We start from the raw sequence: 13,886 nt of genomic DNA on the forward strand, positions 1-13,886 counted from the left end.
TCTGTGAGGAGGGGGCTTTGTGAGTAGGGGGCTCTCTCTGCTCCAGGGTGGATCTTCTAGTGTGCTAATTAGGGTACTTCTCACATAGTTCAAGTAATTTTCTGATTAGTTGCATTAACCATTTGGTTCTCCTTGAGCTTATTTTTTTACATGTTCATGGGGTCTATCCCTTCTCCCAAGGCCGTGTTTTGTTAGCCGTACGTAACATCCTCTGTTTTTCAAGTTCTTTTCTTGTTTTTCATTACAGATATTTATGTATTTTGTCTAAATTTCAAGTTAGGTAACAGACTGGCCTTCTAATCAACCACCTATCTGCGAGCCGGTCGACTACACCGAGGCTTGGCCAGCCTCGGAGACGGGGGTCCGAGCAGCAAAAAAACCTAAACGCTCCCTCCCCCCCACCAAATTGTCAGGTTGCCATGACAACCGCTTCCCCGGGGATGGGGGCCGCGGCCCCCCCTCTCCGCCGCGCTGCGCACACCGCCGCCCACACGTGGCGCCCCACAGCCGTGCGCGCCCGCCCTCTATTGGTTACCCCAGCTGTCTAACACGCCCCCTAGCGACAGTCCCGCCCCTTAGAGACGGCCCTGTCCCGCGGGGCCGCTGGGGAAGCAGTGGCGCCGCAGCTGATGGGCGTGCCGGGGAGGCGTGACCGCCTGGGGGGAGGGCAAATGGGAACGGCGGAGTGTGTGTCTGGGCCAATGGGAAGGAGGAGGCGTGTCCCGGTAGTGGGAAGCGGGGAGCGGGGAGCGTGGAGGAGCGCAGGTCGCACTGGCCGCGGGTGAGTGAGAGGGGATGGGGGCAGCCGGGGTGGGGAGCCCCCCGCAGGTCGCCCCCCACCCTATCCCCCCCGACCCCGGGCCGGCGGGGCCCCCCTTCGCATTGCCCTCCTCCGGCATAACCGCGCCGGGGGGGGTCCCCGCTCTCCCGGTCCGGGTGGGTTGCGGCAGGACGCTCGCCCGGGGCCGGTCACTGGCCCGTTGCGCAGAGGGGGGGACACCGAGGCCGGGGGCTCATCCCCGCGTCCCCTTTTACGGCACGGAGGCTGAGCCGGCGCGCGGGGGGGGGGGGGACGACACCCGCACCCACGCGTGACGGGGACCGGTGCCACGCGGGTGATGGCGGCGGCAGATCGGGGCCAGCCGGCGCGCCTCGGGCGGGGAGTGGCGCGTCACCGCCGCCTGCCCGGGGTGCCGGGGGGGGGGGTGGGGGTGTCCGAGCGCTGGGGACCCCGTGCCCGGGGTGCCGGGGGGCGGGTCTGAGCGCTGGGGACCCCGTGTCCGGGGTGCCAGGGAGCCTGTGGGACACCAGCTACCCCGGAGCTGCAGGCGAGGGGAGGGGTCCTTGACCACCCTCCCCCCGCCCAGGGCACAGGGAGCCTGTGTGCCCCGTGTTTGCCCCAGGTGCCATGCCCACCCTGGTCCCCGAGCCCCATGCCACCAGCCCCATGCTTTGCCCCTGCTTGGGAGCTGCTTGTCCCGTGCCCCCCCTCACTGCCCAGGGAGCTGTGTCCCATCCTGGGGTCCCCTCTCACCCCATGCTGCCCATGGATGCGTTTTGGTGTCGGTGCATCTCTTGAGGCATCCCAAATACTGGGCTATTCTCTCCCAGCTCTTCTCCAGGCTGGATCATTTGGTCTTTGGGCAGCAGCGCCATGGGGGCTGTGGTGAGGGTCTGCTGGCTCCCCTGACCGCTTGAGAGGCTCCCTGCTCTTTCAGCTCTGCTTTTATTTAATCTTATTTTCACCCAAGACTGATGCTGTCAATGCTTTTTCCATAAATTTCCCTGTACTCGGCAGGCTGGGCTGCTGACGGAACCGTTTCGATTACCTGCCTCTTACTGCTGGGTTTCCGGGGTCGCTGGCAGTGGAACGGGGTGCCCGGCACTGTTACCAGCCCGTGGGTCGGTTCCTGCGGGGCAGTGGGGCTGGCTGAGCCCCAGGGTAGGGGTTTGAGCCTCAGCTACCAGCAAGGGGGTTTTTGGGGTATCAGATCCTGAACCGTGGGGGCTGTGAGCCGCAGCCTGGCTCCGGTGGTTCCCCCTGCCTTGGTGCAGGGGCAGACCTGACCCTGGGGCTGGGGGGGCTGGCAGGGGCCCCTGCCGTGGTCTTGCAGAGCTACCGGGGGAGCACAGCCCTGGGGGAGGCAGTGCCAGCTGGGCTGGAGAGAGTGGCTGCTCCCATGGGAGCTGTGCTGGCAGGCTGGGGGAAAGGGGTTTGGGGGGTTCTGGGTTTGGGGTCTGCACTGCTGCTGCCAGCTTGTAGAGGCTTCTCCAGCTCGGGGGTCGGTGTGGCAGCTGCTGGACGGAGCCTTTGAGAAGGTGGTGGTAGGGAGTGGGGAAACTGAGGCACGGGGTGTGCTCTGCTCTCTGTTGATGGCTGGGAGATGTGATGGGCATGTCCTGGCTGCTGCGCCGGGGCTGGGAATCCTGCCTTTCCTGGGCAGGGGCTGGCTGCATCCCCAGGAGCTGGGGCTGGTCGGGTCACGCCACGGGCTCGTGGTGGAGCGGTCAGAGGCACTGCTGGCGCTGCCCTGTGCCCGTCACGCCGCAGGGCTGGGCGCAGGCACCACTGTGCTGCCCGACGCCCCTGAGCTGCAGACGGGCTCCTCCCTGGCAGCTCCGTGCCGGCGCTCGGTCGGAGTCGCGGCCGTGCGGTGCCATCGTGTCCGTGGAGCTCGGCTGGCCTTGGCACCCGGCTGGGGAGAGCGGCCGCCCTCCTCGGCTCTGCCTGCCCCTGCCTAACCCTGCCTGTTCCCTGCCCAGCGCCGGTGCTCGGGAGCGGCAGCAGCCCCGCAGGATGGCCGTCTGCCCATGCCTTTGAAGTTTCGCACAAGGACGACCGCTGCAGGGACACATGGCTACAGCTAGCAAGGGTGAGTCCTCGGCATCCCCCCCCCCCCCCCGCACCTGCCTGCTCCTCGCCCCCTCCCGGGCTTCCTGCCTTGGTGTGGGGCTGGTGTCCAAGTTGGATGCTTGCTCCTTCCCGGCGAAGCCACTCTGCCCGCGGCCCTGCTGAGGGGTCCCTCTGCCCGCAGCTGGGGATGTCAGAGCTGCCCCCCCTGTGCCCAGGGAGCAGCTGAGCAGGGCAGAGCCTGTGGGGAACCGGGGGGATGTTCCCTCTGTTTTCCCACTGCGAGTTGTGAGTGAGCACATACTGAGGGGGCTTGTGGTGGGGTGGGAGGGCTCCAGTGAGGTGCTGCTGGCATCGCTCCGCCACAGACCCCCTCTCTGGTAATTGGCACAAGTTCCGCACCCCAGGCAAGGTTGCTGTGGGAGGTGGTGGGTGCCAGGTGTTCCTGGGGTGCTTCCAGCCTTTCCTGGATCCTGGCTGCTGCCCCAAAAGGCTCTGGCTGGGCTTGGGGAGCTGGGTGCTTTGTCTGTGCTGGGAGGGGACCCCGAAAGGCTGCTGGCACTAGGTGCCCTGTGGCAGCAGGGCCCGGCTCTCTGCTGTGCAGAGACAAAGACCGAAGAAGCTCTTTGTGCTGCTGCTGGGTGTGATTTCATCTGCCTTTGTGTGCCTGGTCGCGGCTCCGGCCTCTGCGGCTCCTTCCCCACTGCCGGTAAGTGGGGCTGTGGGATGGCTCCATCCCGGGGGCTTTCCTCCTGCTGGCGGTGGAGCTTGCTCCAGCTTCCCGGCAGGATGAGGGCCGGGTGAACAGTCTGTTGGGGGTGATGCCAAGGGACAGGCAGGTTGCCTGTTCTGGGCTGTCTTGTTCCTGGCAGTGTTGGGGAGAGGGGCTGGTGGTCCCGGCAGCAGGAGCAGTGTGCTGGGAGAGCCTGACACACCCCCCCCCCCCCCCCCCCCCCCCGCCCCATGCTTCCCTGCTCCCAGCCCTGCCTCCCCAGGGATACTGCGGGGGGACGATGTGATGTGGTGACTCTGAAGGTTGCATCTGCTGCCAGGGCTTGTGATTTGTTGTTGATACATGCGAGGCAGGCATCCCTGGCTCTGGCAGGTGTGGGTTGGACACCCAGACCTGTCCCCATGGGTGCCCGGGGAGCGTGGCACCAGCCTGGCTGCCAGCACGCTGACCATGAGTCTGGCAGGTTTTGGTGATCCTCCTGCCATGACTGCAGTGGGACTTGAGATAAAACACGCCAGGTCTGGGTGATTTTTTGCCCAGTCTCTGCCTACACCCCTGCCCATGCCTCCCCTCGCTGCCGGGTGTGTGCAGGGCACACAATTGCATTTCGTCCCTAATAAGATTTCCATCCTGGCTGACTTGGGACATGTCCTGCATGGGTGGGTGCTCCCACCCCATGCGCCCTGGGCTTCAGAGGTGCCACTGTCACCTGTCTAGCCTCTGCTCAGGGCCCCTGGGGGTGTCCCCTCCTGCCAGGGTGAGGACAACCCCTGTCATTCCCTCCTGAGTCGGGACAGGGGCACAGCACAGTGCAGCCTCTCAAGGTCACCGGGATGTATGCCAGCAGGTGACCCTGTTCCTGGGACAGCTGGCTCCCGGGACAGCTGCCCGTGGTGCCTGGCTGCCACCTTCGCCTTCCTCTGACCTCACTGTCTCCAGAGGGTCTTCAGGCACGCCGTGCCGGGGGGCTAGCTGAGTGCCACGGGTGGCCGGGTACCCTCTGGAGACGCCTGGCTTCGTAAGCTCTGTGCTGGACATCGGCTGTACTGCCTCCAAGCACCATGTGACAAAGACACATATTTGGGATTTTCCCTCCTAGTCTCCTGGCAGACATGGGGGCTTGACTCCTCTGAACCTGGTGCTGGCACTGGGATTCCTGATGGCAACGGCGGGCTGGGACCTCACCTGTCACCACAACTTCTGGCTGGTGTGTGGGATCTGAGCAGGTCCTGGGCTCGTGCTGCCCTGTGGCACCTGTAAGGGCTCTGCGGGGCAGAGGGTGGCCATGCCCTGTCACGGGGACCAGGTGCTGCCTGTGTGTCAGTGGAGAGGGTCCCATCAGTGTCCCCTTTACCACCACAGCCACGTGCAGCTGCGTCGCTCTGCGAGCGGTCGAGTCTCTTGTTTTTCCCCTGCATGCGGGGAAGGGATTTCTGCCGAGCTGTTCCGGCTGAACAATGCTGAGTTATTAAATCTCCGGCGTTTCCAGCCTGCTGAGGCACAAAGAGCCTTTTCTTTAAGGAGGCGGCAATCTGCTCCCAGCCGCTGCCAGATGGATGCAATCGGCGGCCGGACTGGGGGGGTTTCTTAGGGTGTACTGTGGAGGAAGAGGAGAGGCTGTTTTTTCTTGGAAGCTCCCAGAAAGCCTGTTGCAAAGGTGCAAGTGGAAAGGTCCGTGGCGTTTGTGCCTCTGTGTGGGCTCCTTCTGGCCCTGGGGACCTCAGTGTCCCCAGGCAGATGTCTGTCCTTGCAGGGCCGTCGCATTTTTCTGGTTTCCCTGGAGCACTGTGGGGTTTGCTCAGCAGCATGCTGGCCAGTTTTGCAGCCCTGGCGAGCTCTGCCTAGCGCTCTGGGATGTACAGGAGCCCTTGCCTGGGGAAGCTGTCCTTGTCCCACCCATGTCCTCTTCCCTGCATAGCCCGTGTCTCCGCTCATCCCATTCCTCTGCACCGAGGATATCACAGGAGTGAGGAAATGCCACTGAGCCCAGGGGACAGGTGGGACCCTCGCAGCCTCTGGACATCGGCTGGTGGCAGGTCCATGCACTCCCCCCTGCTTGGAGGGCAAGCTCTCTGTGGTCACTGGTCACTGGTGTCCGTGTGCCCTCTCTCCAGCCTGTGGCATTGGGTGTTTCTGAAATGAGGACAGAGGAGGGAGCTGGGGAATGATGCTCCAGCCTCGGTCCATCTGTGAGGGGGGCATGGACCTGGGAACATGGAGCTGGGGACAGAGGGGGTGCTTCCCAGGTGGGCAGGGAGTGACACTCGGGCTCTGTCCTCTCCTCCTCACGCAGGCAGCAAGGCCAAGGGAGGGGGCGTACGCTTCACCCCCAGCCAGCCCGCTGAGGGGGCCCACGGGCATGTGCACTTCGATGAGAAGCTCCATGATTCAGCAGTGATGGTGACACAGGAGAAGGACGGCAGCTTCCTTGTCAAGGTGGGAGCTGGGACCTGTGGGACAAGGGGGGGTACCGGTGCCACCCTGGCCTGTCCCCGCACCTGGCAGCGGTGCTGGGTCTGTCCTGGCGACCCTGTGGGGTAGGTGGACCCCGGTGCTGCCTGTCGTAGCCCCCTGAGCTGTGGGGCTTCTGCTGCCTGCAGCAATACCTGCTTCGGGGAGGTTTTCATTGCCACCCCTCTGGACATTGCTCCATCTCTGTTCCAGTTCTCAGATCTGGGGGTGTTTCTGGCCCCCCTAACCCCGTGATGTACTTAAGAGGGCCTGGGAGCGGCTGTGATGCTCCTGAGGGTGCAGGTATGAGTGTGGGTGCTTTGCTCTGGGTTCAGCCAATTAGCACCCAATTCTTGCAGCTGCATCCAGCCTCTGCCGGCAGTGGGGGCAGGCTGGGGGCTGTCTGGGGGGGGGGGGGGCTGGCCCGTGTTGCCATTGCAGTCATCTGGGCAGTGTTTGTGGGGCTGTCAGGGCAGATTTGATGGCCTGGGGCGGGACGTGGGTCCCCTCTGGAAATCAGGGTCTGGTGGGATCACAAGCAGCAGAGCCCGTTCTTGGCGGGTTGGGCTGGGGAAGCTGCTGGCCCTGCTGTGCCCTGGGGCACGGGGGATGCGGCACTGTCCCCTCTGCCCCTGTGTTGGGGGGACAGGGCTGAGCTGGGCCTCACCCTGTGTGCCAGTGGAGCCATGGCTTCTGCTCAGTCCCCTCCAGCCACGTGCCTGTGGCTGTGGGAGGGTGTTAGCATGGGTTCAGGTTTGATGGTGGCTCCCAACCCCCTGGCTGGGGGACAGTGATGGCAGCGGGGACAGCAAGTCATCTGTAATGGCACCTCGTATTTCATCCTGGCAGGTTTGCAAACCCGAGCATGCGCTGCCTGCCCCGTCCCACAGCTCCTCACCCCACGCAGCAAGGCTGAGTGGCAGGAGTGGAGGCTTCAGTGCCGAGGTGCTGTGGGCTTTGGTGGCAGTGGGGTCTGCCTGTGAGATGAGCACCTTGGCAGTGACTTGGAGGTGCAGGTCGCTGGTCCTCTGCCCGGAGCAGCTTTATTGTTGCTCCACCTGGCGTGCAGCTGGCCTCTCCATCCCAGTCTCTCCTTTGGAGACCCTTTCCTCCCAAGAAACAACCCCCTTGGAGAGCATCGGGGTTGCTCCGGCGCTGTGTGCAGCACAGCAATCTGAAACTGCCTTTCAGCTCTGAGTCAGTTATTTGTATCAGGTGGATGATGGGTTATCGCCCTAAAAATGGCAGTGAATTGCTTAGCAATTGCTGATCTGTGGGTGGTTGTTATTATTTTTTCCACCCGTGCTGTGCAGCGTGCCGCAGGCATCCCGGCACTGCACGTGCCTCCCTGGGGAAGGGGGGCTGCCCTCAGTGCTGGTGGCAGAGTGGGACCAGCCTGGCACTGGCAGCCACCCTCACTGAGCCCAGCACACTGGGGCTGCGTGGGTCTGTGGGTTTATTCATGCGGTCCTTCCTTCTGGACAGGTTTGAGGTGCACCCTGCACCCCACAGCACTGCCTGTGTGCCTGCCCTCTGTCTCGGAGCCAGGAGGAGACCCTCATCCTCTCCCCTGGGGAGAAAAAGCTCATTAGGGCTGGTCACCAAACATCTTCCCGTGGCCTTAAAATCCCCAGAGCTGCGCGTTGTCGTTTCCGTTGGTTTCCACGTTGCAGTGATGCCTCAGAGCTGCTTGTGGCCAGGAATGTGCCAGCATATGGCGTGCATTCTTTTATCTGTGTGTGTATAGCTAGATACGTGTTTGGGCGTGTTATACATGTATTTACGTGGTGGTGGAGGTGCACCCTGGGGCAGGCTGTCAGGTGTGGGGTTGTGCCCCAGACAGGGCTTGCACGTTGCTGGTGGGGTTTGTGGCAGTCACTGGGTCTCCCAGCTGGGACAGATCCTGGCTGTGCCCTGGGCTCTGCCCCAAGGAGGGTTTGCAGGCATGTCTGGAGCTTGGCAGCTTTCTCTGCTCCCTTCCCAAAATGGCTTTTTCTGAGTGGGATGGAGATGAACCTCTTTCTGGAGGTGGCCGGCTCTGAAAGGGCTCTGGCTTTCATCGTGGCAGTGGATAAATGACATTTGAAGGCGTGCTCTTGGAAACATCTTGGCTTTTAGAGACCAGAAACAGCAGCTGAACGCATTTGGTTTACACTGGGAAAATTGGTCTCTGCTCCCATGACACTGATGGGTGGTTTTTCCCAGAGCTTTGCCTGGAACTGGTTATTTTTGCTTTGTGCAGCCAAAATAGAACTGTTTGTTATGTTTTTGGCAATTATTTACTGCCCCCCCACCTTCCTGTGGGCTCTGGGTGCTCGATGCCTAGTGGGTCCCTGTCCCTGGGGTGGGATGGGGGTGGGTGGGTGGGATTAGCTGTGACGATGGCAGCATGGGACCACCTCCTGTGTGGTTCAGTGCTTGCCTGAGGCATGGCCTGACCCTCGCTGTGTCCCCTGCTTGCAGGTGGGATTCCTGAAGATCCTCCACAAGTACGAAATCACATTCCTCCTGCCCCCATTGCAGAGGCTGGGGAAGGACATCTGTGCCATTCCCCTCCCCAACCTCAACCTCCGAGTCATCAGCATCACCCCTCTGCCAGAAGGTAAGGTCCTCCTCTTTGTCACCCCGCTCTGTCCCCCCAGCGGCTGTTGTGCCGGTCCCGGATCCTGCCCTTGCTTTGCTGCAGCTGGCGAGGGGGGCACTGCCTGGACTGGGGGGGCTGCCATACCCAGACGTACCCCCGAGTGCCCCTGGGGCTGGCGGGGGTGCCTGGCCCATGCCAGGGCCCCTTGGGGAGCATGGACCAAGTGCTCCTGTGCGGTGGGAGGCAGCTGGTGGCCCCCCGGGTGCAGTGGGGTTGAGCCCTTGCCAGGTTGGGGGATGGTTCCTCTTCCTCGGGGAGCTGGGAGCCCCCGGGAGCTCCTGGGGATGGATTTTATTGCTGGGGTGTTTCCTGCCTTATGGGAACTCAGTGGGTGAGTGTCCTCCAAAGCACTTCCCAGACCCCAAGCCTCGTCCTTCGGCTGAGCATAGAGAGGGGTGACAGGCCGATTGGGCTGTCCCTGACCCACGGGGCTTTGTGGACAAGTCCTGCTGCAGCTGCTAGTGATGAGGGTGGCATTTGGTCCTGGTGCTGCCCGGGATGCCTGTACCTTTGCTTGGGCCCATTCTGGTGCCCATTCCTGCAGCACTGTGTTAGAGCTTTACTCCATGGAGAAGGAATCTGTGTTTCCACTGCACCTCCCGTGAGACGCCCGACCTCGACCCGCATGCTTGAAGAGCGGCTTTTGTGGCATTTTAATCCAGGAACCTGCTGAACAGAGTCCAGACGTGCTGGTATTTTTAGCACTTGCTCTGTCTGCTCTTTGCCTGCGCAGAGGGTCTGCCTAAAGAAGAGGCTGGAGCTGAGGCGGGGTCACCTCTCCGTCTGTCTCCAGGCTTCTTGCTAATTCTGTTGTTGTAGAGGAAAGGAGAGTAATGCCCTGAGATGTAAGCCCGTGGTGTGGGTCTGTGCAGAGGTGATCCTGGGCTTGGGTTGGTGCTGTGTCTGTGGCAGCTCAGCCCCATCTGAGCCTGTGCTGGGGGCCGGGTATGTGGCAGCCCCCCAGGATCACGGCTGTGGGGCTGGGGTCCTGCTGGCTGCTCTGCACCCTCCTTTCCTCCTGTCCCTTTCCTGGCTCCTCCAGCCCTTGGTCCTGCTTGGATCATCCCATACTCGCTGGCAGTGCCAGTTTGGACACAGCCGGCCCCCGGCCCCATGGCTGCTCTTCTGTCCCCTGCAGACTCCGTCTCACCGTAACTTACCATCTACAACTGGGAGGTTAAATGCTCTTTTATCCCAAATATGCATCAATCGGGTGCTGTTTCTTGTGGGTTCAGATCAGTCTGGGAGGCAGGAGGTGAAGAGCAGCTGTGAGTTTGTGGAGCAGAGCCCACAGCCCAGTCGGGATGGGGACAAGTACAGGGTTTGCTCCAAGAGGTGCCAGGCTCATGCACCAGTCTGGCACTGCTCTGGGGTCAGTTTGCCACCGGCACGTCTGTGGGAGAAGGGAGCAGGGCTGTGGTGGTGGCCCTGGCGCAGCAGTTAGGACAGCCAAGCATCACTCTGGGTTAGTGGCAGCCATCTCGGGGACATGGGATCAGTTCTGAGGACACAGCGGGCTGCAAAGCACCTTGGGCCACCTCAGCTGGTCCCATGCCAGCAGCTCCAGCTGACAAGCAGCTGTGGATGCTCCTTCCCGCATCCCTGTCCCCTCTGGCTCTTGGGGCTGCAACTTACCACCTCCCGGCAGCCGAGGGTCTGGTTGCTGGCAGGGATGGGCTGTGGCTCTGCCTGTGCTGCTGCTGGCCCCGGCCCAGCAAAGCACTTAAGCTTTGTTTGCTTGAAGCTCCTCACCTTGGGCTGGCGTGCCTGGCTTGGGCTCCGGGCCAGGGCTCCCGAGGCTTTGGGGAAAAGAGCCCTTTGGGGACCCAGAGCCGCTCCGGTGGGATGCCGAGGAGCCCAGTGCCTCACAGTAAATCTGGCAGAGACAAAGCAGCCTCAGGTGAGCATGGGCTGGAGATGTCAGCTCCCAGCGCTCGGGAGGTTTTGTCAGTTTCTCCCTCCTGCTGGCTGAGCTGCCTCTGAGCAGACAAAGTGCTTCCCTGCCCCGAGCTGCCCTCGGGCTCCCCACTGGCCTCTCTTCAGGCGCCGGAGCCCTGTGCGGGTGGGGACTTGGAGGAGCAGATGGGGAACATTTGTCGTGGCCATAAGTGGTTTGCTCTGCCCTGTCCCGCTGCGCTCCCCGTGCATGCCTGGTGTTGCTGAGCCGTGGGCTGAGCTCATGGAGCAGACTGTTGCATGTGCTTGGGAGCCTGGATGATGCTCAGTGCATTTTTATTTCTTTTTTTGTGCTGTTGCAGCATCCCACCGTGCCAGCCATGTCAGGGTGCTCCCTGCGAGCTGTGTGGGGCTGCCTGGCCGCGTGCTCACTTGTTTCCCCCCATGCCAGGGTTTGGTTAACACCTTTCTGCAGCTTTATTAATTTTCTACATTTCCTTTATTTTTTACATTGTGCTTTTACTTTTTCCCAGATTAAAAGCAACTGCCTCCTTTGGCCCTGCCAGCTGTCCCTGAGCTGGGGGGGTGCGGGGCCAGGGCCAGCCTTCACCCCATCCGAGCTGGGGGCTGCAAGGGCTGTTTCTGTGTTCCCACTGCTCTGCGAGGCGAGAGACATGGCACTTTTGGCATGGGAAATCACCCTGGCTAGGGCACTGCAGGCAGGGCAGGGTGCAGGCAGCACAGTTTGCTGTGTTCGGGGGGTCTGGTGTGCTGGAGCTGGAGGATCCCGGCTGGATGGGATGTGGGACACCCCCGGCTGTGACTGGATGTGCAGCACAGCTGTATGCCAGTGTCCTGCTCTGCTGCTCCTTCCCTGTGGGGCTCTGCAAAGCCCCTGTGGCCTAGGGCAGGGTGACAGGCAGGTCTCAGACGTGCCATCAGCTCAGGGTGCTGGGGATGCTCAGCACCCTTATGGTAGTCCCCTCAGCCCAGCCCTGGAAAGAGCAGTGTCCCCTGACACCTCGCCTGCATCTCTGGCGGCCACAGTTCAGCATCCTTGTCTCTGTCTCCCGGGTGGGGAAACTGAGGCAGCTGGTGGGGAGGGAGCCCAGCAGGGTTTGTGCCATGTTGCTCAGCACCTCGGTGGTGGGGATGGTACTAAATCTGCCATGCCCCAGGCTCTGCTGCCTTTGGGTGCCTGCGGTGAGGAGGGACTCCTGGAGTGGGGCAGGAAAGGTGTGGGCAGGTGGATCCCAGCTCCCAGGGTGTCTCTGTCCCCAGGCTACAGTGTGAAGTGCGAGTACACGGCGCACAAGGAAGGGGTCTTGAAGGAGGAGATGGTCCTGGCCAGCGAGGCTGGCGAAGGTGCCTGCATCAAGGTCGTGGTCCAAGCCCGTGTGATGGGTAAGGATCTGCCAGCAGCGGTGCAAGGGTCTTGCCCGGTTCCTTGGGTTTCAGAGCAGCGATTCCTCCCTGGCGCAGCTGGTAATGGAGACCTGCTGCTTTCTGCTGTGCCTGGGGAGCCAGGGATGCTCCCTGCATCCCCCAGACCCTGCTCCATCCCCCCTCCTTCCCTAGACGCTGCTCTATGCCCCCTCCTTCCCCAGCCCATCTCCCTCCAGTTCTCCCAGTTGAGCTGTTGCAGACGTTCCCCACCTGGTGGGCACTCCTAAGAAATTGTCTAAACCGGACAACTTTCACCCTGGAAATCCCCAGACCAGGGGATGAGGCCGTGGGGCCTCCCTCGTGAAGGGGTGCACGGAGTGGGGCTGCAGTGGATGGTTTGGGGGCACCCCTTGCACCCCCCCATCCTCACCCCAAGCCCAGCCAGAGGCCTGGGGCCAAGCCCACTGCCCCCCCCGCCGCCCCCCCCCCCTCCCCCCTCCAGCCATGGCTGCTTGGCAGGCAGCACAGTAGTCTTTAATTTAAAATTATTTTTTTTCCCCCTCCCTCACCTTGCTGCTTAATTTGGGTTAGTTAATTAGAGCAGCGTTCTGTAGCTTGGCGACTGCCTTCACGGGCTTCATCCGCACTGTCCCTGAGCTGGCATGGCTGGCGGTTTGCTCCCTGCCCCTCCAAACCCTGTCCCCCCCACCCCCTCCCCCTGCACCCGGCTATCTCCCTGCGTCCCACCCCCTGTCCCAGCCCCAGTGCACGGGGGGCTGAGCACCATCCCCATGCAGCACCCTGAGGGCAGTGAGTACAGCAGTGACCTGGGGACAGGGTGCAGTATCCCTGCGTCTCCCATCCCCGTGGGTGCTGGCATCCCTTGTACAGGGACTGCGGGAGGGAGGACAGGCACCTGTGAGCCTGAAAACTCCCCAAAAGTGCCCTCAAAAAGGTGAAGCAAGCCTGCCAGGCCAGCCTGAGGCCATATGTGGCTGTCCCCTGGCTCTGTCCCCATCCCCACCATCCCCTCCTGTCCCACAGATCGGCACCACGGCACGCCGATGCTCCTGGATGGGGTGCGCTGCATCGGCGCGGAGCTGGAGTACGACTCGGAGCAGAGCGATTGGCATGGCTTTGACTAGCCCCCCCGCCCCCTGGCCCGCTGCCACCTGCGTGGTTCCTAAGGACGAAGGTCAAATTTTAAAAAAAGAACAGAAAAAACCCCCACCAACCAACCCCAACCCCCCCAACCCTACCAGCGTAGGTCCTGGGGGCTGTAGCTCCATGGACACCGTGGAGCTGGGGGCAAGCTGCTGCCTCCCCAGCTGTGGCCGCCCACTTTCCCTGCTGCAGGTCCGGGGGTCCCCGAAGTGCAGGATGGGCTCCCCAAATGTTGGAGCATCTCTTGCTGGAGCTTTGGTGAGGGATCCCACTTGCTGCCTCCAGCTGCTCTTGCTGCTTTCCCCTCACTTTTACCCCCAAGCTCCCCAGGAGAGGGGATGTTTGGGGGTGGCGGAGCCCCAGCTGACCCCCCCGGGGTGAAATTTTGCCTCCTGGGGTGTGGAGCTGAGCTGGGCCAGGGCAGGAGCTGGCAGTGGAAACTGATGTCCCTGTGGCAGAGCCCGTCCATGTCCTCATGTTGCAGCCATTGACTTGGTCTCCTTCCATTTTGGTGGTTTTTTTTTCCCCAGTAAGACCCATGGTACAAGGACCAGGAGAAGTGGCTCAGTTTCAAAAGCAACAGGAGGCTTTATGTGCCTATATATATATAAAAATATATATAGATATAGTTATATACACATCTGTGTGTATGTGTGGGTTTTTTTAAGTACAAAAATCTATAGAGGTAAGTAATAAATTTCAGCAGAGAAGGGGCTGAAGCTCCGTTTGCCTCCATTAAACCCCCCAGGAGCACTGGAACT

The 13,886-nt window shown here is 61.9% G+C and overlaps 1 protein-coding gene across 1 annotated transcript; it reads left to right on the plus strand.

Moving 5' to 3' along the window:
- The first annotated feature begins 696 nt into the window (after window positions 1–696).
- ADISSP (adipose secreted signaling protein) lies at window positions 697–13,759 on the plus strand. Its single transcript, XM_055795367.1, has 6 exons — window positions 697–781; window positions 2,764–2,873; window positions 5,878–6,020; window positions 8,499–8,637; window positions 11,857–11,979; window positions 13,006–13,759. The coding sequence occupies exons 2-6, from the start codon at window positions 2,855–2,857 to the stop codon at window positions 13,104–13,106; spliced, it is 525 nt and encodes a 174-aa protein (XP_055651342.1). The 5' UTR covers window positions 697–781; window positions 2,764–2,854; the 3' UTR covers window positions 13,107–13,759.
- The last annotated feature ends 127 nt before the right edge of the window (window positions 13,760–13,886 follow it).

Source organism: Falco peregrinus, chromosome 2 (assembly GCF_023634155.1).
Source record: "Falco peregrinus isolate bFalPer1 chromosome 2, bFalPer1.pri, whole genome shotgun sequence".
Taxonomy (NCBI): Eukaryota; Metazoa; Chordata; class Aves; order Falconiformes; family Falconidae; genus Falco; species Falco peregrinus.